Source organism: Primulina eburnea, chromosome 14, assembly GCF_022965805.1.
Source record: "Primulina eburnea isolate SZY01 chromosome 14, ASM2296580v1, whole genome shotgun sequence".
Classification (NCBI taxonomy): Eukaryota; Viridiplantae; Streptophyta; class Magnoliopsida; order Lamiales; family Gesneriaceae; genus Primulina; species Primulina eburnea.
The window spans coordinates 8005175-8032566 of NC_133114.1; the positions used below are offsets into that span (position 1 = coordinate 8005175).

General features: G+C 42.2%; 1 protein-coding gene and 1 long non-coding RNA gene across 2 annotated transcripts in view; one reads left to right on the forward strand and one right to left on the reverse strand.

Annotated features, from left to right (window-relative positions):
- Positions 1-26477, reverse strand: LOC140812120 (uncharacterized). The gene is made up of 3 exons (XR_012113609.1): positions 26370-26477; positions 66-438; positions 1-15 (listed from the first exon to the last, which is right to left on the reverse strand). It is a non-coding gene; the product is annotated as an uncharacterized lncRNA (long non-coding RNA).
- The window catches only part of LOC140812118 (phenylacetaldehyde reductase-like), a 38918-nt gene continuing 11673 nt past the window's right edge, over positions 148-27392 (forward strand). The window contains exon 1 of the mRNA XM_073170321.1: positions 148-275. Coding sequence (XP_073026422.1) covers positions 158-275 — 118 coding nt within the window. The 5' untranslated portion in view covers positions 148-157. The remainder of the gene's footprint in view (positions 276-27392) is intronic.

Here is a 27392-nt window from a genome sequence, read left to right on the forward strand (position 1 = left end):
CGACGACAATTTGGACTCATACTCTCGATTTCGTGGTTTTCGAAACAGGATAAAAGCATGCATACACAAAGTTTGGAATGGTCGATTTCGTGGTTTTCGAAACAGGATAAAAGCACGCATACACAAAGTTTGGAATGGAGATCGAGAGAAAGATAGGATGAGTGGAGCAGGAAAAGTTGTGTGCGTGACTGGAGCATCGAGCTACATAGCCTCATGGCTGGTTAAGCTTCTGCTTCTGCGGGGTTACACTTTCAAAGCCACAGTTAGAAACCTCAATCAGTAATCTCTATTTATGTTCGTGTGATTACTTTTGTGGGTTTGGATTGATTGATTTCTTGATAATCTTAGAGTTGTTGGTTGTTGGATCCAACATTGATGCTTCGAAACCATGGTGGGCCACAGAATCAAGAAATTTATTTACTGTTTTATATGTTAAGACTTGTGGGGATCCGGACGCTAATCATCTTCTTAATCATCTCGGGGATTTAATTTTCAATTAAGATAAAACAGGGTCTAAAAATTTTTCTTTTTAAAATATAACTGCGGAAGGTAATGGAATCTAAACAATATACATCTCTGTATACAACTACAGTTCAGTAGAAAAATACAATACTGTACAACCTAAGTCTAAGGTTCAATTACTAAATTCAAGTAATAAACCAAATCTACAGTAAGTCCGGAATCACCACGCTAACTCGTCTTCTCTCATCGTCATCTCGACCCTGATCCAGCCCCACCTGTTGTCATGCACACATACAAAACAAGACAACAGCCGGATAACTCCGGTGAGAATAACTCCCAGTATAAAACATGGTAAGCATGTATAGAAACAATCTAAATCATAAAGCATGCTATCATGCAAAAGTAATAGATTTCATAATCTATGAAATCAAATCAGAATAAGCATGCAACTCAATTCAGATAAACATGCAATTTAAATCAATTCATATAAACATGCTATCATGACTGAAAGCAATAACCATGGGTTTCATAATCTATGAAACCACATTTCTGAACACATGCAGTTCTAGTCAAATCATGTCTAGACTCGACTCGACTATAACTCTAGGGATCCCGTTGTGAATAAGACGGCACTGTCTGTCACCTACCCTCCCAATCGAGGTGCTGTCCGTCTTATTCCTAGACTTCGGCCTGATCTGTATCCACGTCTACAATAGGGGCGGTGATCTTCCCCTAAGCTGTGATATCGCCGAACATCTAGAAGTCTGGATGATCTCGCAGACTTTCCTATCTTAATGCATGAATACAAAATCTGTAAACCAAGCATAATAAGATAAAACATAAACAAGAATATAGTATGTGATTTATTGGGCAACTCAAGGATGATCTCGATTGAGTTGTTTCTTCCCGAATATCACATGAATTATACCTTTGTCGTCCCGGTCTGACGAAGATGATGATCTGTATTCAACTCTGTCCATATCAATCTGAAAAGACAATATCGAATACGCTGTATCAGTAAATAACTCAATTCACAATCTGTTCTGATCAATACTCAAATCAGTATACAATCTGATCAATGTCTGAACAAGATACAATCTGAGTCATATCAATAATATCACAATCTAATCAAAATCATATCTGAATCTGATCAATCTAACTCAACTGATGTTTCGACGACATAATAATACAATCTGAATAATCCCGTCAATCTGAACATCGCAAATATAATACTGAACTCATAATCAGTATCAATACAATCATACTCTGAATACTAACACAATTCTGATATAGAATCTCAGTCAATATCTTTCAAAAATCATAACAATTACAGAAACAATCTGTTCTTTAATCTGACTTCAATTATACGATATCTACGGTAGTAGAAACACTATATCTGGATCACATGCAATTCTAGCAACATCATATTTTCAAAACATCTCAAAACGTAACAAAACTTACGTCCTTGTATAGCTCGTGTCACGAGGGGAACGATACTACTTTCGGATTCGAATTCTGATAGACGGATCTTCCACAATCGCAAATCAAAAAGGCGTAAGGATTTTCTATCAAAATCTCGACCTCCTTTTCTGAAATTCTGAGGGAAAACGTGTCAACCATCTATATATATATTGCATGCGAAGTCTGAAACGTGGCATCATTTTTCATGCTACACGCATGACCGCGGGTGCGGTAGTGCTAGGAGCGCGGGTGCGCTCAAGCGGTGATCTACATCCAAAGTGTTCGAAGCAAAGACCGCGGGTGCGGTGTTAACCTTACCGCGGGTGCGGTGTCTGCACCGCGGGTGCGCTCTCGCTAATACCGCGGGTGCGGTGTGGCTACGGGATTTGCACTCCATTTTCTGCACATGCACCGCGGGGGCGGTCATGCTAGCACCGCGGGTGCGGTTGTGCAAACTTCTAAATTCTAGTTTTCTGATCATGCCACACCTGATTTCTCAAGTCTTTCCTTCCCTCATTGCATGTCATGCATTCTCATATCTTCCGAGTCTCTCATTAATGAAGATTAATAATCTTGGTTTAACAATTCTATAATTCTCGGGCATTACATTTCTCCCCCTCTTAGATCTGAGTTCGTCCCCGAACTCTCAAGTAATCAATTTAGCTGTACGAGAAGAAATGTATACTAGAGTTCAATTCGAACTCAACTCTCTGATTCCAGTCTGGAATAAGAATTCATGAAGTATCCTATCATAATACTTCTTAAACTAACTCTGACAGAATCAATCTTGCCATGCTGGTTATACAACATCTGTATAAACCAATCTACAGCTTATCACATATCCGTATCTTCAGCTGTTATCACCTCTGTTTATTTCAAACAAAGACATATACAATCTTCGACCCCAAATACCAATCATCATCATCCGATGTTGGTTTATAACATCTATTCATGCTAAACTATCTGGATAACTAGTGCTAACATCCAGCACTAAAGTTCTACCAATATTTGCCAATATCTGATTATTACACCCTGACTATCTGTCAATGTCTCTGACTACCTGCCAATCTGTAATAAATCTGCACAAGAGAGCTTATGATAGAGTCTATCACAAGTACAACTCCATCAAAACCACAATCTGATATCATCTAATTCAATATTCTAATCCATCTGATTATTTATTTGACATCGATCTATGTCATCTAGTTCTGTTTGTACGTAATCTGGTACAAACTGATAGATATAGATTGAGAAATCTGTCAATCATAATCATATCATATCAAAATCTAAAGAAAATGGCTGTAATGTCATTACGAAAACCATAGAAATGTACTCCCATTTCTATTCAGAAATATACATATTCTGTAACAAATCTTCTGATTTCTATCTTTCTGTTTTCTTCTGTTAGCAATTCAGACCTATCAGTACAATTTCTGCCAATATTTCTGTACAATTTCTGTCATAAATGATCTAATCTGTTTATATTACAACTATCTGTTATCCGAATGAAAACTGAATCCATCACTGTGCATATCTGACACCATTTGTGATATCTGATTCGAACTATTCGGTATAAACAATCAGTTAATAATATAAAATAAAGAAGAAATACCTACCTGGTATTCGGCTCTGATTATAAATATCAAATCTGTTATACAATTCTGAAACATTCTGATATCATAAGATAATCAATCTTATACAAACACAAATCACATATCGGTTGCCCTCATCGAAACTCTGTTCTGATTATCGAAATACAATTCTGAGCATTCTGATCACATTTCTGAACTGTTGCAACTCTCAACTGTTTACAATATTCTGTATCAAACATACATGTAAACCACAGTAATATCAATCAGATTCGAGATAAAACAGCCTATACAGATCTAGTGAGTTTAAGAAAACTCATAGAACAACGATTGCTGGCAATACTGATAATTCTGACTACTGATCAATCTTCACAGTGCCCAAATCATCTGCCATATCTCATCTGCAATAGAATATGCTCCCAAACAATATAAGATGTCTCAAATACTGATTTAGAGCAATCACGATACGCAAGCAGATATAACATAATAAAAGAATAAGAGAATAAGAAAATCTGTAAAACTCAGCAATTCTGACTTTCTGACATTTCTGCTAATTCTGATATATCTGTTACCTGTGTCGTTTACAGTCGCTGATTTCTGTCTCAACTGTGCAAATAAATCGGTATACAAACTGCAGATATCACATATTCTGAATACAATCTGTTTCAATTATGATTCATACCTGACTAATTTCTGTATATAATAATCACGGTTCTCTGAATATTCAACAAAATCTTCAGGTATTCGATTTGATCAATCGAATACTGCAATTATATCAAATCTCATAGAGACAATGAGCATAAAATCATCAGAACATATCTGAAGATACTGACACATACCAAAGAGAAAAACTAAATCAGATGTAACTCCTGGTCGGTACTCTTCTACTGATCTTTTAAGTCATTCTGTATCATTCCGTACATTCAATATCATTCTGTACTGAATTCTAATACAACACTAAATATCTGATCTGAATTCAATTCTGAAATCTATCTTTCTGATATTAAGTAACTCTGAAATCTTATCTAATAACATCAGTCAACTCATACATCATTGACATATCTGTCAATGTTAGGCTCGATTTCAGTAGATCTACTGAATACATAAGGATACTATCTGTTCCTTTCTGTATCAATCGAGTCATAGACAACACAGATATCAAAGGAATTTGAGATCTAGAATCCTTACTGTGAAATCTCTACTCATCAACCATATCTGGTCTGAATCTTATACTCGAGTTTTGTACTTGTTTAGCATACTATTATCAATAATGCAATCCAATCAGCAACACAAGTACATAAACATTACAATCATACAGACCCAACGGATAATGCATATCTCCATGCAACTCATTCAAGGATAATCTTAAGGAATGCAGTAGTATATATCAATACATATGCAATTTAATTATAAAGAATAGTACCTGTTGTGAATTCTAGATCTGTGTTTTCTTTTGAACTTTGTTCCCTACAATCTTCGGGAACGCTTCTGGGGACAGACTTTAGCAAAGTGTCCCGGCTGTCCACAATTATTGCATCTACCAGTCACTCCCTGGCACTGTTCGGTGGAATGTCTCCCTCCGCAACTCCTGCAATACACTCCAGTATAGCTCGGACTAGAGCTACTGGAACTCGAGGAATCACCCCCTAACTTCTTGAATGGCTTCTTGCGGGCTTTCAGCAAATCTTGCTTCCCAACCGTACTGCCGTGATCATATCGGAGAGGGGATTGCTGTGTCTGGGGTTGCTTCACACACAACCTTGTCAATTGTCTAATCAGACTTGCCTCAGCTCTCTTTGCTCTACTTAGGATGTCAGCAAAATGGTAAGGTCGCTGCAAATTCATAAATGCAACTACCTCCGAGTTCAACCCTCTGATGAACTGATTCACTATAGCTTCATCATTTCCAGCTATCTGAGGAGCAAAGTGCAGTAGAGTAGAGAATTTGGCGGTATATTCATCAATATTCAACTGCCCTTGGCTCAAATTCTCAAACTCTGCTTTTTTGTCCTCTCGGTACGAGGCTGAGAAGAATCGTCGATAGAATTCAGTTCTGAATATTTCCCACGAAATCATTGTACCTCTCTCTGCCCACATTCTTCTACTTGAAATCCACCAACTCCTGGCGACTTCTCGTAACTGGTAAGGCACCATTTTAACCCTCTGTTCATCTGTACAATCAAGTAAATCAAACAAGATTTCTATATCATCAAACCAGTTCTGACAATCTTCAGATGTCTCGGTACCACTCAAAGTCGGCGGCTGTAATAATTCAAATTCTTTCATCTTTTCTTCTAGCTGAGCTTCTGATGCATCTCTCTCTTCTGACGAAGTACTACCCCTTTCTGGAAATCTCCGAGGCGGTATATCTGAATATCAAACAATTCAATATACAGTCTGTATAATCTGTCTCAGCCCTCCTCTGATCATATACCTCTGATTCAGACTCGGTTCTGATTCAGGCTTAGTAATTACATGCTATAATCAACTCAGATAACAAACAACATGTAATAGGGAAAGCAATAAATCATGCTAGCACACAATGTCAATCAACATTATAATCAATCTCATGCTAGCACACATGCAAGGAAAGAAAATTCAATCTACCCCGTTCATCTCTTCTATCTCAATCTAAGTCAGTCTAAAAGATCTATCAGTTCTTACTATCTCAATCTAAAGGATCTATCTCTAAAAGATCTATCGCTAAAGGAACTATCAGCTCTGATACCACCTGTTGTGGGGACCCGGACGCTAATCATCTTCTTAATCATCTCGGGGATTTAATTTTCAATTAAGATAAAACAGGGTCTAAAAATTTTTCTTTTTAAAATATAACTGCGGAAGGTAATGGAATCTAAACAATATACATCTCTGTATACAACTACAGTTCAGTAGAAAAATACAATACTGTACAACCTAAGTCTAAGGTTCAATTACTAAATTCAAGTAATAAACCAAATCTACAGTAAGTCCGGAATCACCACGCTAACTCGTCTTCTCTCATCGTCATCTCGACCCTGATCCAGCCCCACCTGTTGTCATGCACACATACAAAACAAGACAACAGCCGGATAACTCCGGTGAGAATAACTCCCAGTATAAAACATGGTAAGCATGTATAGAAACAATCTAAATCATAAAGCATGCTATCATGCAAAAGTAATAGATTTCATAATCTATGAAATCAAATCAGAATAAGCATGCAACTCAATTCAGATAAACATGCAATTTAAATCAATTCATATAAACATGCTATCATGACTGAAAGCAATAACCATGGGTTTCATAATCTATGAAACCACATTTCTGAACACATGCAGTTCTAGTCAAATCATGTCTAGACTCGACTCGACTATAACTCTAGGGATCCCGTTGTGAATAAGACGGCACTGTCTGTCACCTACCCTCCCAATCGAGGTGCTGTCCGTCTTATTCCTAGACTTCGGCCTGATCTGTATCCACGTCTACAATAGGGGCGGTGATCTTCCCCTAAGCTGTGATATCGCCGAACATCTAGAAGTCTGGATGATCTCGCAGACTTTCCTATCTTAATGCATGAATACAAAATCTGTAAACCAAGCATAATAAGATAAAACATAAACAAGAATATAGTATGTGATTTATTGGGCAACTCAAGGATGATCTCGATTGAGTTGTTTCTTCCCGAATATCACATGAATTATACCTTTGTCGTCCCGGTCTGACGAAGATGATGATCTGTATTCAACTCTGTCCATATCAATCTGAAAAGACAATATCGAATACGCTGTATCAGTAAATAACTCAATTCACAATCTGTTCTGATCAATACTCAAATCAGTATACAATCTGATCAATGTCTGAACAAGATACAATCTGAGTCATATCAATAATATCACAATCTAATCAAAATCATATCTGAATCTGATCAATCTAACTCAACTGATGTTTCGACGACATAATAATACAATCTGAATAATCCCGTCAATCTGAACATCGCAAATATAATACTGAACTCATAATCAGTATCAATACAATCATACTCTGAATACTAACACAATTCTGATATAGAATCTCAGTCAATATCTTTCAAAAATCATAACAATTACAGAAACAATCTGTTCTTTAATCTGACTTCAATTATACGATATCTACGGTAGTAGAAACACTATATCTGGATCACATGCAATTCTAGCAACATCATATTTTCAAAACATCTCAAAACGTAACAAAACTTATGTAGAACCCGATTTCAGTACACGTATAACCCATGCATTTATTTAAATTATTAAAGCATTTAATTAATTTTAAAGAAGTTTAGTCATGCATATTATTTAAATGCATTATTTTTAATTTAATTACGTTTATGCAATGCACGTTAAAATATATTTTTCGAGTTTCATGTTTCAGGCGATTATTCGAGGCGGGATTGAGGAAAAGACCTGGGGACGATTTTTGGCAATTTTAAAAGTGGTATTTTATTTTTAGTTGAGTTTGGGGGTATTTTAAATAATTTAGTGAGTTTTAGTATTTTGAGCCTAAACATTTAATTAGTGATTTTTAAACTTTTAAAGTCTAGTATGGTGTGTGAAATTTTAACTAAAGAGCTTTATTTAAAAGTTAAGTGTGAGTTAGTGTTTTGGATTAGTAGACTATTATTTTAATTAAACAAAAGTTAGTCTCCTAATATTTTAAAACACACGCTACACACACAAATTACACACTTTTACACACACCTGTAGCGCACAAAACACACACACAAGTCTCAATTCAAGTTTCATTATTTTGAGAGAAAGAAAACCTAGGGTTCTTAGCCTAGAGCAGCCGCCCCCTTCCCCCTCAAATTCCAGCAGATTTCGGTCAATATTATTGCAATAAAACGGTGCCACGTTCGTCCCGGATCAAGCCCCTCTCTATCTCCGCTTCGGTGACGCCGTTTCGGTAACGTTTGATATCATAAGGCACGTATATTCTGTTCTTGCTGTATCGATCAAGTCATATTATGTGTTGCGTTGATTTTTATGCGTAAAAGTTATGTATCATGTTAGTAGTTTGAGCGGATTATAGATCGGATCAATTTCGAGGGTAAAATTTTAGATCTAAAACTCGTTTTTGCTGTCTTTTCAAATACTGCGAATTTTCTGTTCATGTTTTGGGAAAACTTTCAACGGCAAAAACGTAGAACTTTTCGATACCTTCGATTTGATATAAAGTACGAGATTTTTGGACGAAAAATGAGAGAGTTATGATATTTTTCGTGTGACTGCTCAAACTGTAATTTTAAGAAAAGTTTTGTATCATTGTATTTTTGAAGTTTTATGTTGCAGGCTTCGTTGGAAATCGACGGGCGATCGTTGCTGCGTATAAGTATGTTAGTATTGAGGTTTGTTGTATTTTTCATGGTTTTCGTTGGACGTCGTTAGGCGTTTGAATCGGTTTAAAGTCGTAGGAAATCGATTGATGTCAATTGCATAATTGGTGTTGCATTGTGTTGTATAGTGGGCGTCGTATTTTTGAGGTGTTTGTATAAGTTTGATGCAATGTTATAGTGTCCTAAGAAGGGTCTTAAAGTGTTGAACCATTATATTCAAGTGTCAACTTGGGTGTGTAGACAGTGTATAAGATTTCTCGCAGGTTTCGACGTACAGTGGCCACACGGACCCGGACACGGACCTGAGCACGGGGTCCGTGCCGTTACTTTTCACTTAGTGCGTCTAGGCAGTACGTACACGGACCCCCACCCGGACCCTCTCACGGGGTCCGTGTCTTCATGTTTCAGTCGATGCCTTCTTCCAGAGCCTACACGGACCCCCATCCGGACCCAAGCACGGGGTCCGTGCCCCTTCTTGTTCACGGCACGTATGATACAGTAGGTAGACGGACCAGTACACGGACCCGGGCTAGGGGTCCGTGTACACACTGTTTGGGGAGAATATTATTTTTGGTTCCAAGGTTTGATGTCATGGGTTAGTGCAAGGATTGTTAAGGTCATGTCATGGGAGATTATAGAAGGTCCTAAGATATGATGGAGCTCGAGAGTAAGCATCATTTCTCTACGTTTAAGTTATGCAAGTTAAGATTGAAATTCATGTTAGTATGTCGCAGCGACGGCCCCAGTCGAAGTCCAACGAATCCCACAGCGCCAAGTAAGTATGTATGACGTGCAAGAAAGTATTTTAAGCTTTGAGGTATGCTAATTGTCTTGTGACCAACGAAAGTTAAGGATTGGAAAGCGTTAAATCATGAACGGGGACCAATCCGCCCGTTAAATTATGAACGGGTTAGATCGTGGTTGTGAAGCGTTAAATTATGAACGTGGATCAACTGGCCTGTTAAATCATGAACAGGGATCTTACGTATGCGACAGTGGATACGTCCCTGTCAGCCCAGTACTGTGGTGAGTCTGATCAGGCGTTTATCATGTTAAGGGTCACTTGCTTTGAAACATCCTCCACGTAAAATTATGCAGTTAAGTATGTTGAAGTATGAAAGCATGTTTAAGAAAAGTTTATGTTCATGGCACGTCGTAGTATGTATGTTCAAGTTCAAGCTTATTTCAAGTTGAAGTTTATGCAAGTCTAATTTAAAGTTATGTATGTCCTATTTTAAAGAAGCATGCGATTTTTATTATGTAGTACTCGTTACTTCCAGTTTATACGTGTTGAGTCTTTAGACTCACTAGACTTGATCGATGCAGGTGAGTACGATGCGCAGGAGACAGGAGGTGGCGACCAAGGGGCAGGCTTGGGCTGAGTGGCAGGCTAAACCCGAGGACCGCGTGTAGTGACCCGTTCCAGAATCACCTACTAATCAAAAACTAAGCATGCAATTAACCTAATTAATTATAATCAGAGATAACAGCGGAAATATGGCCAACAACAATAGTTATACAACCCAATCGAAATCGAAGTCTAGACTAACTCAAAATGAAATATCCAGTACAACCATATCGAATCAAATGGAAAACACTGAAAACTAAACCAACCAGCTACTCAACGTCCTCCTCCTGCTCCTCCTGAGCCATCCAACCTGAGGCCTGCCCCGTGGGAATGGGGTGTCCAAGAATAAACAAAACCGAGGACGTGAGCGATAAGAACGCCCAGTACAAAAGTATGAGTATACAAACCTATATGAAATGCACATGCTATGATATGATACCAGGGTAGTCAAGAAACAGGAATCACAAAGGATCTCAAAATGCTCAGTCTAGAGGCGCCAAGTGGATAGTGCCGCGCGGTCCAACCTCTGGGTCACTGCATCCACTACAAGACAGACGTGGACCTAAAATGTCCCGGACCACCGAAGCCCTCCCGACCCGTCGGCCACTGTGTACTCTCGGTGTCCATGCGTCCACAAGACAGGGCTGAGCGGCCCCAAGATATAGCTTATCTCGAAAGAGATACAGCTCAACAGTAAAGGCTATCTCGAAGGAGATACGGCTCAACATGATATGCAATATGCATCATAACTCGTGACATAATAGCATGCATCATATGACATATAACAATGCAGCAAATACTCATGCAACACATATATGAATGTATACTCAACCAGGATATCTCGGATAGTACTTTCGTACCTCTATCACAGCAAGCCTAGCCTTACGCAACACCGCTAATCAGGTCTAGCACAAGCCTACGCATCAAAAGCATACTCAATCAATACTACCATGCTCGACTAGCAAAACCAGTACTCCCTAGTACTACCAAAGGTTTAGGGTTTACCTTCGTCCGTCGACAGCCCTTTGATGTCGATTGCCTTGAAACTCAGGCGCCGCTACGCTACTACTCCTGGCAGCTCTTGGCTATCGCTCGACCAACAACTAACCCTAGAAACCTTCCAAATCCTCTCAACTATGAGGCAAAATCATGAATTGGCAAGTCACAAATGAGAAATCCGAGCACTATTTATAGGCCATGTTCGGATCCTCCGAACAACACTTCGGAACGTCCGAACGCTACGTGTCCATTGGCTCTTGACAGCTCATGATCGGATCATCCGATCATACACTTCGGACCGTCCGAACATGCATGGAAAAATGACGTGTCGATCAACACTTGACACCTATGATCGGATTCACCGAACTACACTTCGGATCGTCCGAACTCTTCGGTGCTTCCGAACCCTCTTCGGTCCGTCCGATCATGACCATAGCCAAAATTATACCTTAAACCTTCTTAATCACCATTACTCCGTTAATTACCCAATTTGGAATTCGGGCTACTACATTCTCCCCCCCTTAAAAGATTTCGTCCTCGAAATCAGGCTTAGAGAATGAACAAAACGAAATAACAACATCATTAATACATCTCAATTGTTGTTGAATACAACTGATACTATGATTACAACTGAAAACACAAACTTATACAAAGCACAACTCAAAAGAGCTCTGGATGCTCCGAACGCATACGACTCTCTAACTCCCAAGTAGCTTCTTCAGTGCCTCGACGCTGCCACTGCACTAAGACAAGAGGAATGATCTTATTCCGCAACACCTTATCTTTGCGATCTAGAATCTGAACTGGTCGCTCCACGTAAGACAAATCCGTATCAAGTTGAACTTCAGATGGATGTAAGATGTGCGACTCATCTGCTACATAACGTCTCAACAAGGATACGTGGAACACATCATGAATACTTGATAGGTACGGCGGCAACGCAAGTCTGTAAGCTAAATCTCCCACACATTCCAGTATCTCGAATGGACCAATAAATCTCGGAGACAGCTTACCCTTGAGACCAAATCTCAAAATCCTGCGAAAAGGCGAAACTCGGAGAAACACCTTCTCACCTGGCTGAAAATGAAGAGGTCGACGCTTTGTGTTCGCATAACTAGCCTGTCGATCCTGAGCAGTCTTAATCCGCTTCTTGATTACTGCAACCTTATCTATAGCCTGCTGGACTAACTCCGGTCCCTCTACCTGTCGTTCCCCGACTTCATCCCAGAATAATGGAGTACGACAACGTCGCCCGTACAACGCCTCAAATGGTGCCATACCAATACTACGATGATAGCTGTTGTTGTACGCGAACTCAATCAAAGGCAAATGATCCTGCCAAGCGGGTCCGAAATCCATAACACAGGCTCGCAACATATCCTCAAGCGTACGGATAGTCCTCTCTGATTGACCGTCAGTCTCCGGATGATAAGCAGTACTCAGACTCAGTGTAGTACCCAAAGCTGACTGGAAACTACCCCAAAACCGTGAGGTAAAACGAGGATCTCTGTCACTAACAATACTGACAGGCACTCCATGCAAACGTACAATCTCCTGAATGTACAATCGAGCCATACGATCGAAAGTGAAATCACGATTATACGGCAGAAAATGAGCAGACTTGGTGAGTCGATCCACCACTACCCAGATAGCATCGCTGTTCCTCGAAGATAATGGCAAGTGAGTAATGAAATCCATCGTAATATGCTCCCACTTCCATTCTGGAATAGGTAAGTTCAACAACAATCCTCCCGGTCGACGGTGCTCTGCCTTAACCTGCTGGCAAACTAGACACTTGGAGACAAACTGATACACGCTGCGCTTCATCCCTTTCCACCAAAACCGCATCCTCAAGTCTCTATACATCTTGTTGCTTCCTGGATGAACACTTAACTTGCTTCGATGCGCCTGAGACAATATCTCGTCCCTCAAAGTGTCATCCTCTGGTACTACAACCCGATTAGATAAGCACAGAAGACCATTGGACTGATAATGGAAATTGCTATCACCACCAACTAACCGAGCTAATCTCTGAGTCTTGAGATCAGACATCTGAGCTTCTCGAATCCGAGTGAACAAATTGGGCTCAGATAAAATGGTAGCAACACGAATGCTCTCCATACCTTTCCGATGCTTGAAGTTAAACCCCAACGAGCAACTATCCTGGATGGCACTAGTCATAGCACAAATCTGAAGTGCAGAGGCTCTCACCTTGCGACTAAGCGCATCAGCTGTGAGATTCGCAGAACCTGGATGGTACTTGATCTCGCAATCATAATCCTTCAGCAAATCCATCCAACGACGTTGCCTCATGTTCAACTCAGCCTGAGTGAACAGATATTTCAGACTCTTATGATCAGTAAAGATTTCAAACTGAACACCGTACAAATAATGACGCCAAATCTTCAGCGCAAACACAATAGCTGCCAATTCCAGATCATGAGTGGGATACTTCTCCTCGTGAGATTTCAGCTGTCTGGAAGCATAAGCAATCACATAACCGTTTTGCGTCAACACACACCCTAAGCCTTGAGTGGAGGCATCGGTGTAAACACTGAAACCATCAGATCCTGACGGTAACGCCAAAACAGGTGCAGAAGTCAGAAGTCGACGAAGCTCTCTGAAACTATCTTCGCACTCGGATGACCACTCAAATGGAACATCCCTCCGAGTAAGTTGCGTCAATGGTCTGGCTATCTGAGAGAAATTCACGATGAAGCGACGATAATACCCTGCCAGACCTAGAAAACTACGGATCTCAGCCACCGTCGTCGGACGTGACCAATTCAGCACTGCTTCAATCTTGCTGGGATCCACAGAAACTCCTTCCTTGGAAATCACATGACCAAGGAATACCACACGATCAATCCAGAACTCGCACTTACTCAGCTTAGCATACAATTGCTTCTCGCGAAGAATCTGCAACACAATCCTCAAGTGTTGGGCATGCTCTTCCACACTGTGGGAATAGATCAAGATATCGTCAATGAAAACCACCACAAACTGATCCAGAAAATCTCGGAAGACTCGGTTCATCAGATCCATGAACACCGCTGGCGCATTCGTCAATCCGAATGGCATAACTAGAAACTCGTAATGCCCATAACGAGTACGAAATGCAGTCTTGGAAATATCATCATCTCTGACTCTCATTTGATGATAACCCGATCGCAAGTCGATCTTGGAGTAAACAGAAGTACCCTGAAGCTGATCGAACAAGTCATCAATACGGGGTAAAGGGTACTTGTTTTTGATCGTCACCCGATTCAGCTGGCGATAATCAATGCACAACCGCATCGATCCATCCTTCTTCTTGACAAACAAGACTGGAGCTCCCCAAGGCGAAACACTCGGGCGAATATAACCCTTATCAAGGAGATCCTGCAATTGCTGCTTCAGCTCTCTCATCTCTGACGGAGCAAGACGATAGGGGGCACGAGAAATCGGTGCAGTCCCTGGCATTAAATCTATGCCAAATTCCACCTCTCTAACCGGAGGAAAACCAGGAATCTCATCTGGGAAAACATCAGGAAATTCACAAACTACTGGAATATCCTCTAGACCAACACTACCTGTGGATGAATCAATCGCATAGATGAGGTAGCCTTCCCCGCCCGACTCTAAAGCACGACAGGCTTTCAGAGCAGATACCACTGGCATCGGAGGTCGCGCTCCCTCACCATAGAAAAACCAACTAGAGCTTTCAGTCGTACGAAACTGAACAAGCTTCTGGTAACAATCCACAGTAGCTCGGTAGGTAGTCAATAAGTCTATACCCAAGATACAATCAAAATCTTCCATCTCTAGGATCATAAGATTCGCAGTCAACTCGTTACCCTGAAAATCTAAGGGACAACCCATCACTAGACGCTTCGCTAACACCGAATGACCCATCGGAGTAGAAACAGAAAGAATGACGTCTAGAGAAACATAGGGTAACCTATGACGCTTAACAAATCGTGCAGAAATGAAGGAATGAGAGGCTCCTGTATCAATAAGAACAAAAGCAGGAATACCGCATAAATGAAAAGTACCTGCTATGACTCTCTCCGTCTCATCTGCAGCCTGATCCTGGTTCAGCGCAAAAACCTGACCTTGGGCACGAGGTCGAAGATTCGAACTACCCACTGCCTGACCCTGCCTCCTCTGCTGAACAGTCGTCTGAGATCCAGAACTGAATCCTGCTCCACCTCGCAACTGAGGACAATTCTTCTTAATATGCCCCATCTCTCCGCACTGATAACAAGCTCCTGCGGCTACTCGGCATTGCTCCGATGGATGGTTCTTCCCACAATGCGCACAAGACTCCTTCTTCTTACCAAAGCGGAAAACACCACTAGATCCAGATCCAGATCCAGAAGAAGATGAACCAGATTTCTTGAATGACTGAGATCGAGGCCTCAAAGTACTCGGAGGTCTAGAAGAAGAAAGAATAGCCCTACCACGCTGGAGACTGATCTCTGCCTGGCGACACCGGTTCACTAACCCATCATAAGAAGTAGGATTATCACAGACAGTGACTCGATCAAAGATCTCCTGATTAAGGCCCTGGAGGAAATGATCATACTTGGCCTCAGAACTGCCACTGATATGAGGAGCGAAGGGTAACAACTCAAAGAATTTCTGCTGATACTCATCAACAGACATACTCCCCTGCTTAAGGTTCAGGAGCTCAATCGTCTTGGCCTGGCGAAGGGCTGGAGGAAAGTACAGCTGCATGAAAGCTGCACGGAAATCGACCCAAATCACCCTACCCTGGGACTGAACTATCGGCGCAGAAGTCGATCGCCACCACTTGCGCGCACGGCCCTCGAGAAGAAAGCTAAGGGTCTCTATCTTCTGCTCCTCGGTGCACTGAAATGCACGGAAACAACTCTCCATGCGCTCTAACCAGTCCTCAGCATCATCGGGAGTCTCACCACCAACTAAAGGCTTAGGCCCCATCTGAATAAAACGATGCAAATCAAAACGCCTAGGACCATCCCGACGATGACGATGTTCACGGTAACGCCTACGATCGTCCTGATCACCCCATCGACCTACACTCCCCTGACTACTCCCGTCATCAAAATGGTCAGCCATCGCTACAAGATAGAATAGGGAAAATGGTAAAATGGTCAACGGAAATCCCAAAACAGAATCTATATCCCAAAATCATACGCATGCTCTGATACCATAAATGTAGTGACCCGTTCCAGAATCACCTACTAATCAAAAACTAAGCATGCAATTAACCTAATTAATTATAATCAGAGATAACAGCGGAAATATGGCCAACAACAATAGTTATACAACCCAATCGAAATCGAAGTCTAGACTAACTCAAAATGAAATATCCAGTACAACCATATCGAATCAAATGGAAAACACTAAAAACTAAACCAACCAGCTACTCAACGTCCTCCTCCTGCTCCTCCTGAGCCATCCAACCTGAGGCCTGCCCCGTGGGAATGGGGTGTCCAAGAATAAACAAAACCGAGGACGTGAGCGATAAGAACGCCCAGTACAAAAGTATGAGTATACAAACCTATATGAAATGCACATGCTATGATATGATACCAGGGTAGTCAAGAAACAGGAATCACAAAGGATCTCAAAATGCTCAGTCTAGAGGCGCCAAGTGGATAGTGCCGCGCGGTCCAACCTCTGGGTCACTGCATCCACTACAAGACAGACGTGGACCTAAAATGTCCCGGACCACCGAAGCCCTCCCGACCCGTCGGCCACTGTGTACTCTCGGTGTCCATGCGTCCACAAGACAGGGCTGAGCGGCCCCAAGATATAGCTTATCTCGAAAGAGATACAGCTCAACAGTAAAGGCTATCTCGAAGGAGATACGGCTCAACATGATATGCAATATGCATCATAACTCGTGACATAATAGCATGCATCATATGACATATAACAATGCAGCAAATACTCATGCAACACATATATGAATGTATACTCAACCAGGATATCTCGGATAGTACTTTCGTACCTCTATCACAGCAAGCCTAGCCTTACGCAACACCGCTAATCAGGTCTAGCACAAGCCTACGCATCAAAAGCATACTCAATCAATACTACCATGCTCGACTAGCAAAACCAGTACTCCCTAGTACTACCAAAGGTTTAGGGTTTACCTTCGTCCGTCGACAGCCCTTTGATGTCGATTGCCTTGAAACTCAGGCGCCGCTACGCTACTACTCCTGGCAGCTCTTGGCTATCGCTCGACCAACAACTAACCCTAGAAACCTTCCAAATCCTCTCAACTATGAGGCAAAATCATGAATTGGCAAGTCACAAATGAGAAATCCGAGCACTATTTATAGGCCATGTTCGGATCCTCAGAACAACACTTCGGAACGTCCGAACGCTACGTGTCCATTGGCTCTTGACAGCTCATGATCGGATCCTCCGATCATACACTTCGGACCGTCCGAACATGCATGGAAAAATGACGTGTCGATCAACACTTGACACCTATGATCGGATTCACCGAACTACACTTCGGATCGTCCGAACTCTTCGGTGCTTCCGAACCCTCTTCGGTCCGTCCGATCATGACCATAGCCAAAATTATACCTTAAACCTTCTTAATCACCATTACTCCGTTAATTACCCAATTTGGAATTCGGGCTACTACACCGCGAGCTTATGTTTATGCAAACTTTTAAACTACTCTGATGTTTTGTTTTTTTTATGTGAGACGTTTTGAGACAGCATTCTTTTAGCAAACGTTTATTGGATGATGGAATATTTTAACGATATTTATGTGAATGTTGGGTGACGTCCGTACAAACGTTTTATTTGAATAAAATTTTTAATTTTTCCGCAAATTCCAAGTAGTTAAGTACGGTTCGTTACAGTTGGTATCAGAGCGGTGTTCTTGTAAAGGGTTACGCCTACTGCCAGTCGCAAGAAGCTCTCGAAGTCACACCTCAAGTCTGTAAGTTTTAAAAGTTTTGAGTTATGCTATGTACTATGCATTAAGTCATGATTTCAGCATGTATATGTTTTAAGTTCAAATTACGTGCATCTTTTGTCATTGGTATTATAATCATGCATGTTGGGTTTACGTGTTGGGTAAATTATGTTAAACAGTATGCCTCCTAGACGTGAGATTAACCGGGAAGATAGGGAGGAGGACAGAGAGCCTCGAGGCGAGGAGAGAGCCAATCCTCCACCACCTCCACCACCCGACATGCAGGCCCAGATGATGGCCGGAATGACTCAGTTCTTTGCCCAGTTTATGGGTAACCAGACAGTGGCTGATGCAGGGGCGAGACCCAGAGCTGAGGCTGTCTATGAGAGATTCAGCAGGATGCACCCAGACAAATTCTCAGGGACGACGGACCCATTGATAGCAGAGGGATGGGTTAAATCCATCGAAGTAATCTTCGATTTCATGGAGTTGCAGGATACTGATCGAGTGAGGTGCGCTATCTTTCTACTTCATGGGAGTGCAAGAGTTTGGTGGGAGAGCGCATCCGTGATAGTTAACCTACAGACTCTCACGTGGAATGGGTTCAAGGAGGTGTTCTACTCCAAGTACTTCACTGAGGAAGTGCGTACAAAACTGATTGGAGAGTTCATGACACTACGACAGGGAGATAGCAGCGTAGCTGATTATGTGCAGAAGTTTGAGAAGGGTTGCCAATTTATGCCCTTGATCGCCAATGATGCTCAGGCCAAGGTGAGACACTTTCTCCTTGGGATGCGGCCGATCTTGCGCCGTGACGTGAAGGTGGTAGGGCCTATGACCTATGAGGTCGCAGTAGCGAGGGCGTTGGAGGCAGAGCAGGACATGAGGGAGATTGAGATGGACCGCCTGGGCAAGAGGCCCTTTCAGGCACCACAACAGCAGCAACAGTATCAGCAGCGGCCACCATTTAAGAAACCTTACCAGGGGCAGCCTGGAAAGAAACCTCACCATGGCCCACAGAAGGGCAAGGGTCCGATGCAACAGCAGGGGGCGCCTCAGAAGCCCGCCGCTTACCCAGTGTGTCCTAAATGCAACCGCCAACATCCAGGACCATGCTTGTATGGATCAGGCAAGTGCTTCAAGTGTGGTGCAACCGACCACATGCTTAAGGAGTGTCCGCAGTGGAAGCAACCAACCCAAGGGAGGGTTTTTGCCATGCATGCTCAGGAGGCAGATCCAGACACGACTTTACTGACCGGTAAACTTTTCTACCTAAGCTCAGTAGTATTTTGCCTTGCATGTGGAATTTTACTTGGGATTATTAGGATGCTAGTGTTGTTAGGATATATTGGGGTCATTATCTTGTTAGCATTTTGGGAATGACATAGGACATTGAATTTTATTATGCGTAAGGTTAACGTTAGTATTTTGGATATAAGTCGTGTTGTGCTAACGTATCTCAGGGAACATTTTTATAAAGAGATTAGCTACCACTGCACTGATAGATTCAGGAGCCACTCACTCCTTTATATCAGAGACCTTTGCTAATCACCTGGACATCAAGTCCATCGGTCTAGACTTGAACTTCTCAGTGACAGTCCCATCAGGGGAAGAGTTGTTAGCTACCAGTGTGATCAGGGATATCGATCTAGAACTACAGGGCCACCTAGTGTATGCAGATTTGATCGTTTTGCCGATGCCAGAGTTCGATATCATTTTGGGTATGGACTAGCTGACTAAGAACAGAGTTCTAATCGATTTTCAGAAGAGGTCAGTGTTGGTCAGACCGCTCGGTATGGAGCAGTTTTTATTCGAGCCGGTTAGATGGAGAAGTTTTCCTCGTATGATTTCGTGCATGCAGGCGAGGAAATTACTTTCAAAGGGATGTCAGGCTTTCTTGGCCAGTGTTATAGCAGCGCCTGACGTGCCCACTCCTTCTATTTCGGAAGTGCCAGTAGTCAGTGAATTTCCAGGCGTCTTCCCAGACGACGTCGCAGGCCTTCCAACAGATCGAGAGGTGGAGTTTGCCATTGACCTCATGCCAGGTACAGTGCCCATCTCTAAGGCACCGTACAGATTAGCTCCAGCAGAGATGCTAGAACTCAAACAGCAGATTCAAGAACTCTTAGACAAGGAGTTTATCCGCCCGAGCTTCTCACCGTGGGGCGCACCAGTACTCTTTGTGAAAAAGAAGGATGGGAGCATGAGACTGTGCATCGATTACCGTGAGTTGAACAAGGTAACGATCAAGAATAAGTACCCGTTGCCTAGGATCGAAGATTTGTTCGATCAGTTGCAGGGAGCTGTCGTGTTCTCCAAAATCGATCTTCGATCAGGGTATCACCAACTGAGAGTAAAGGATGCAGATGTGCATAAGACAGCTTTCAGGACCAGATACGGGCATTACGAGTTCTTAGTGATGCCGTTTGGATTGACCAATGCTCTAGCTATTTTCATGGATCTCATGAACCGAGTATTCCAGCCGTTCCTCGATCAGTTCGTCATAGTGTTCATTGACGATATCCTCATATACTCGAAGAGCCATGAGGAGCACGACCAGCACTTGAGGACAGTTTTGCAGACTTTGCAGAGCCGTAAGTTGTATGAAAAATTCAGTAAGTGCGAGTTCTGGTTGCAGAAAGTCGCGTTTTTGGGGCATATATTGTTTAGTAGAGGGATTGAAGTGGATCCAGCCAAAGTGGCAGCTGTCAAGGAATGGGTAGAGCCAAAGAATGCATCAGAGATCCGCAGCTTTTTGGGTTTAGCGGGTTACTACCGTAAGTTTATTCGGGGATTTTCGTCTATAGCAGTGCCACTCACTTCACTAACCAAGAAAAATGCTAAATTTGTGTGGAGTGATGAATGTCAGAAGAGCTTCGACACCTTGAAGCAAGCTCTCATTTCAGCACCGGTGTTAGCCATGCCATCAGGGCAAGGGGACTATGTGTTATACACCGATGCATCTAAACTCGGTTTAGGAGCAGTGTTGATGCAGCAGGGTAGAGTTATAGCTTATGCTTCCAGACAGTTAAAGGTGCATGAGAAGAACTACCCGACTCACGATTTGGAATTAGCCGCAGTTGTCTTTGCATTGAAGATTTGGAGACATTACTTATACGGCGAGAAGTGTCAGATTTTCACCGATCACAAAAGTCTCAAATATTTCTTCACGCAGAAAGAGCTGAATATGAGACAGAGACGGTGGTTAGAACTTGTGAAAGACTATGATTGCGAGATTAGCTACCATCCGGGAAAAGCTAACGTCGTAGCAGACGCTTTGAGCAGAAAAGTGGCAGTCATAGCACAATTGTCAGTTCAGAGACCTCTTCAGTCTGAGATTCAGCGGTTTGGTCTAGAGGTTTATCATAAGGGCAGAGCTCCTAGACTGTCTAATCTGACAGTCAAATCTGACTTACTAGACCACATCCGAGCAGGACAGTCTTCAGATGAACAACTACAGAAATGGAGACTGAAGGACGAAGCTAAGGGCAGTGTTTTGTACACAGTGTCAGATGGTATCGTGAGATACAGAGGCAGGATGTGGGTGCCTAGTGTTGATTCGATCAGACAGGATATTCTGACAGAGGCGCACGCATCTCCGTATTCTATTCACCCAGGAGGTACCAAGATGTACAAAGACCTGCAGATTCTGTATTGGTGGCCAGGGATGAAGAGAGACATCCGCAGATTTGTATCTGAGTGCCTCACATGTCAGCAGGTAAAGGCAGAGCATCAGAGGCCAGCAGGTTTGCTTAAGCCCCTCCCTATCCCAGAGTGGAAATGGGAGAACATCACTATGGATTTCGTCGTTGGGTTACCTAAGTCAGTCAGAGGTTTTAATTCTATTTGGGTTATAGTGGACCGACTCACTAAGTCAGCGCACTTTCTGCCAGTGAAGACGACTTTCTCCATAACGCAGTATGCGGAGCTTTATATTAAGGAGATAGTCCTTTTGCATGGTTTTCCAGTTTCGATTGTGTCCGACAGGGACCCAAGGTTTACATCGTCCTTCTGGAAGAGCTTGCATGCTGCCATGGGGACGAAGCTACTGTTTAGTACGGCTTTTCACCCGCAGACAGACGGTCAGTCTGAGCGAGTGATCCAGATTCTGGAGGATTTGCTAAGAGCCTGTATGATTGATTTTCAAGGAACTTGGGAGTCTAGACTACCTCTAGTGGAGTTCACATACAACAACAGCTTCCAAGCATCTATTGGTATGGCTCCCTATGAAGCGTTGTATGGTCGGAAGTGCAGATCGCCAGTTCATTGGGACGAAGTTGGTGAGAGAACAGATCTAGGCCCAGAGATAGTTCAGCAGACTGCAGAAGTGGTGGTCAAGATTCGTGACAGAATGAAGACCGCCCAAAGCCGTCAGAAGAGCTACGCCGATAAGAGGAGGAGAGATCTCGAGTTTGCCGTTGGGGACCACGTTTTCGTCAAGATAGCACCCATGAAGGGTGTTATGAGATTTGGGAAAAGAGGCAAGTTGAGTCCGAGGTTTATTGGACCGTTCGAGATTCTTGACAGAGTTGGGACATTAGCCTATCGTGTAGCCCTTCCGCCGAATCTGGCCGGGGTACACAATGTGTTCCACGTCTCGATGCTAAGGAAATATTTGGCTAACCCTTCGCACATTCTGAGTTATGAGCCTTTGCAGCTTGCTCCAGATTTGTCTTATGAGGAGAGACCGACTCAAATTCTCGACAGTCAGGAGCGCAGGCTCCGGAACAAAGTGACTAAGCTAGTCAAAGTTCAGTGGCTGAACCAATCAGTGGAAGAGGCCACTTGGGAGTCAGAGGCAGATATGAGACTTCGCTACCCGGAGTTGTTCGGTAAGACTTAATTTCGAGGACGAAATTTATATAAGTGGGGGAGGAACTGTAGAACCCGATTTCAGTACACGTATAACCCATGCATTTATTTAAATTATTAAAGCATTTAATTAATTTTAAAGAAGTTTAGTCATGCATATTATTTAAATGCATTATTTTTAATTTAATTACGTTTATGCAATGCACGTTAAAATATATTTTTCGAGTTTCATGTTTCAGGCAATTATTCGAGGCGGGATTGAGGAAAAGACCCGGGGACGATTTTTGGCAATTTTAAAAGTGGTATTTTATTTTTAGTTGAGTTTGGGGTATTTTAAATAATTTAGTGAGTTTTAGTATTTTGAGCCTAAACATTTAATTAGTGATTTTTAAACTTTTAAAGTCTAGTATGGTGTGTGAAATTTTAACTAAAGAGCTTTATTTAAAAGTTAAGTGTGAGTTAGTGTTTTGGATTAGTAGACTATTATTTTAATTAAACAAAAGTTAGTCTCCTAATATTTTAAAACACACGCTACACACACAAATTACACACTTTTACACACACCTGTAGCGCACAAAACACACACACAAGTCTCAATTCAAGTTTCATTATTTTGAGAGAAAGAAAACCTAGGGTTCTTAGCCTAGAGCAGCCGCCCCCTTCCCCCTCAAATTCCAGCAGATTTCGGTCAATATTATTGCAAGAAAACGGTGCCACGTTCGTCCCGGATCAAGCCCCTCTCTATCTCCGCTTCGGTGACGCCGTTTCGGTAACGTTTGATATCATAAGGCACGTATATTCTATTCTTGCTGTATCGATCAAGTCATATTATGTGTTGCGTTGATTTTTATGCGTAAAAGTTATGTATCATGTTAGTAGTTTGAGCGGATTATAGATCGGATCAATTTCGAGGGTAAAATTTTAGATCTAAAACTCGTTTTTGCTGTCTTTTCAAATACTGCGAATTTTCTGTTCATATTTTGGGAAAACTTTCAACGGCAAAAACGTAGAACTTTTTGATACCTTCGATTTGATATAAAGTACGAGATTTTTGGACGAAAAATGAGAGAGTTATGATATTTTTCGTGTGACTGCTCAAACTGTAATTTTAAGAAAAGTTTGGTATCATTGTATTTTTGAAGTTTTATGTTGCAGGCTTCGTTGGAAATCGACGGGCGATCGTTGCTGCGTATAAGTATGTTAGTATTGAGGTTTGTTGTATTTTTCATGGTTTTCGTTGGACGTCGTTAGGCGTTTGAATCGGTTTAAAGTCGTAGGAAATCGATTGATGTCAATTGCATAATTGGTGTTGCATTGTGTTGTATAGTGGGCGTCGTATTTTTGAGGTGTTTGTATAAGTTTGATGCAATGTTATAGTGTCCTAAGAAGGGTCTTAAAGTGTTGAACCATTATATTCAACTGTCAACTTGGGTGTGTAGACAGTGTATAAGATTTCTCGCAGGTTTCGACGTACAGTGGCCACACGGACCCGGACACGGACCTGAGCACGGGGTCCGTGCCGTTACTTTTCACTTAGTGCGTCTAGGCAGTACGTACACGGACCCCCACCGGGACCCTCTCACGGGGTCCGTGTCTTCATGTTTCAGTCGATGCCTTCTTCCAGAGCCTACACGGACCCCCATCCGGACCCAAGCACGGGGTCCGTGCCCCTTCTTGTTCACGGCACGTATGATACAGTAGGTAGACGGACCAGTACACGGACCCGGGCTAGGGGTCCGTGTACACACTGTTTGGGGAGAATATTATTTTTGGTTCCAAGGTTTGATGTCATGGGTTAGTGCAAGGATTGTTAAGGTCATGTCATGGGAGATTATAGAAGGTCCTAAGATATGATGGAGCTCGAGAGTAAGCATCATTTCTCTACGTTTAAGTTATGCAAGTTAAGATTGAAATTCATGTTAGTATGTCGCAGCGACGGCCCCAGTCGAAGTCCAACGAATCCCACAGCGCCAAGTAAGTATGTATGACGTGCAAGAAAGTATTTTAAGCTTTGAGGTATGCTAATTGTCTTGTGACCAACGAAAGTTAAGGATTGGAAAGCGTTAAATCATGAACGGGGACCAATCCGCCCGTTAAATTATGAACGGGTTAGATCGTGGTTGTGAAGCGTTAAATTATGAACGTGGATCAACTGGCCTGTTAAATCATGAACAGGGATCTTATGTATGCGACAGTGGATACGTCCCTGTCAGCCCAGTACTGTGGTGAGTCTGATCAGGCGTTTATCATGTTAAGGGTCACTTGCTTTGAAACATCCTTCACGTAAAATTATGCAGTTAAGTATGTTGAAGTATGAAAGCATGTTTAAGAAAAGTTTATGTTCATGGCACGTCGTAGTATGTATGTTCAAGTTCAAGCTTATTTCAAGTTGAAGTTTATGCAAGTCTAATTTAAAGTTATGTATGTCCTATTTTAAAGAAGCATGCGATTTTTATTATGTAGTACTCGTTACTTCCAGTTTATACGTGTTGAGTCTTTAGACTCACTAGACTTGATCGATGCAGGTGAGTACGATGCGCAGGAGACAGGAGGTGGCGACCAAGGGGCAGGCTTGGGCTGAGTGGCAGGCTAAACCCGAGGACCGTGAGCTTATGTTTATGCAAACTTTTAAACTACTCTGATGTTTTGTTTTTTTTATGTGAGACGTTTTGAGACAGCATTCTTTTAGCAAACGTTTATTGGATGATGGAATATTTTAACGATATTTATGTGAATGTTGGGTGACGTCCGTACAAACGTTTTATTTGAATAAAATTTTTAATTTTTCCGCAAATTCCAAGTAGTTAAGTACGGTTCGTTACAACTTACGTCCTTGTATAGCTCGTGTCACGAGGGGAACGATACTATTTTTGGATTCGAATTCTGATAGACGGATCTTCCACAATCGCAAATCAAAAAGGCGTAAGGATTTTCTATCAAAATCTCGACCTCCTTTTCTGAAATTCTGAGGGAAAACGTGTCAACCATCTATATATATATTGCATGCGAAGTCTGAAACGTGGCATCATTTTTCATGCTACACGCATGACCGCGGGTGCGGTAGTGCTAGGAGCGCGGGTGCGCTCAAGCGGTGATCTACATCCAAAGTGTTCGAAGCAAAGACCGCGGGTGCGGTGTTAACCTTACCGCGGGTGCGGTGTCTGCACCGCGGGTGCGCTCTCGCTAATACCGCGGGTGCGGTGTGGCTACGGGATTTGCACTCCATTTTCTGCACATGCACCGCGGGGGCGGTCATGCTAGCACCGCGGGTGCGGTTGTGCAAACTTCTAAATTCTAGTTTTCTGATCATGCCACACCTGATTTCTCAAGTCTTTCCTTCCCTCATTGCATGTCATGCATTCTCATATCTTCCGAGTCTCTCATTAATGAAGATTAATAATCTTGGTTTAACAATTCTATAATTCTCGGGCATTACAAGACTGAAAAGTTATGTTCTTGTTTTCACTTCCTGGGGATGTTCTTGTATTTGCTTTATGGGTTCTTTTTCAGAAACATATCTTATTGTTTTGTTTTGTGATATTCTTGATCATCTTTTGTAATAGACGAGCCCGGTGTACGGTACGATTTAAGTTTCGTATATTTATTTGGGTTTGTGAGTAGATGTTTAGAGTGGTGTTTATGGGCTATAGTATGCTTGGTATTATTATCTTGAGGTGTTAGTTGGTATTGATTGTTCGTTTCAGCGTTTCGGATCGATTTTAGTTGCTTGGAAGTTGTTCATTGCCGTGACCAGAGTGCACCCGCGCTCTTAGAGGAGTGCCCCCGCGGTGTACTATTCATGATTTTGGAGTTGGGTAGCCGTGGCAGGACCGCACCCGCGGTAGTGCAAGGACCGCACCCGCGGTGGTTGCAGCGCCGCACCCGCGGTGTTTTTGTTCCAGAATTATTGTGTTGTGCCGTGAGCTAGGCGCACCCGCGGTGCTTGTAGCAGCGCACCCGCGGTCTAGGTATGGGCGAGATTTTAAGTTACTTTTTGGGAGTGGTTGGCCATACTTTCCCCTTTCCTTCCTTCTCATTTCCGATTTTCTCTCCATTTCCAAGGGTTTTCTTCCATTTCATTTGCTTCCTATCTTTGATTCGTGGATCTAGTTCGATTTTCGACTTGAGATCGAGGTTATCCGTGGTGCTAGGAAGCTAAGGTAAGTTTTTGGTTGAGTTCTATCATGGTTTTGGAGATGTGATGCTATAGGTTGATGTTTTTGATGGTTTAATGGATTATTTGAATTGTATTTTTGGATATAGAGTTGATGTTGGTGTTATTTATGGATTATTGTTGTAGGTGGTGTTCAAGAGCTTTGATTGAGGTGTTATTGTGGTTTGTAAGTGGAATTTCATCCCTTTGCTCACATGATGATATATGTATGGTGTTTTAATGATTTCAAAGTGTTATTCCCTTCATTTGATTCATAGTTATGTATTGATTCGATTGTATATCTATTGGAG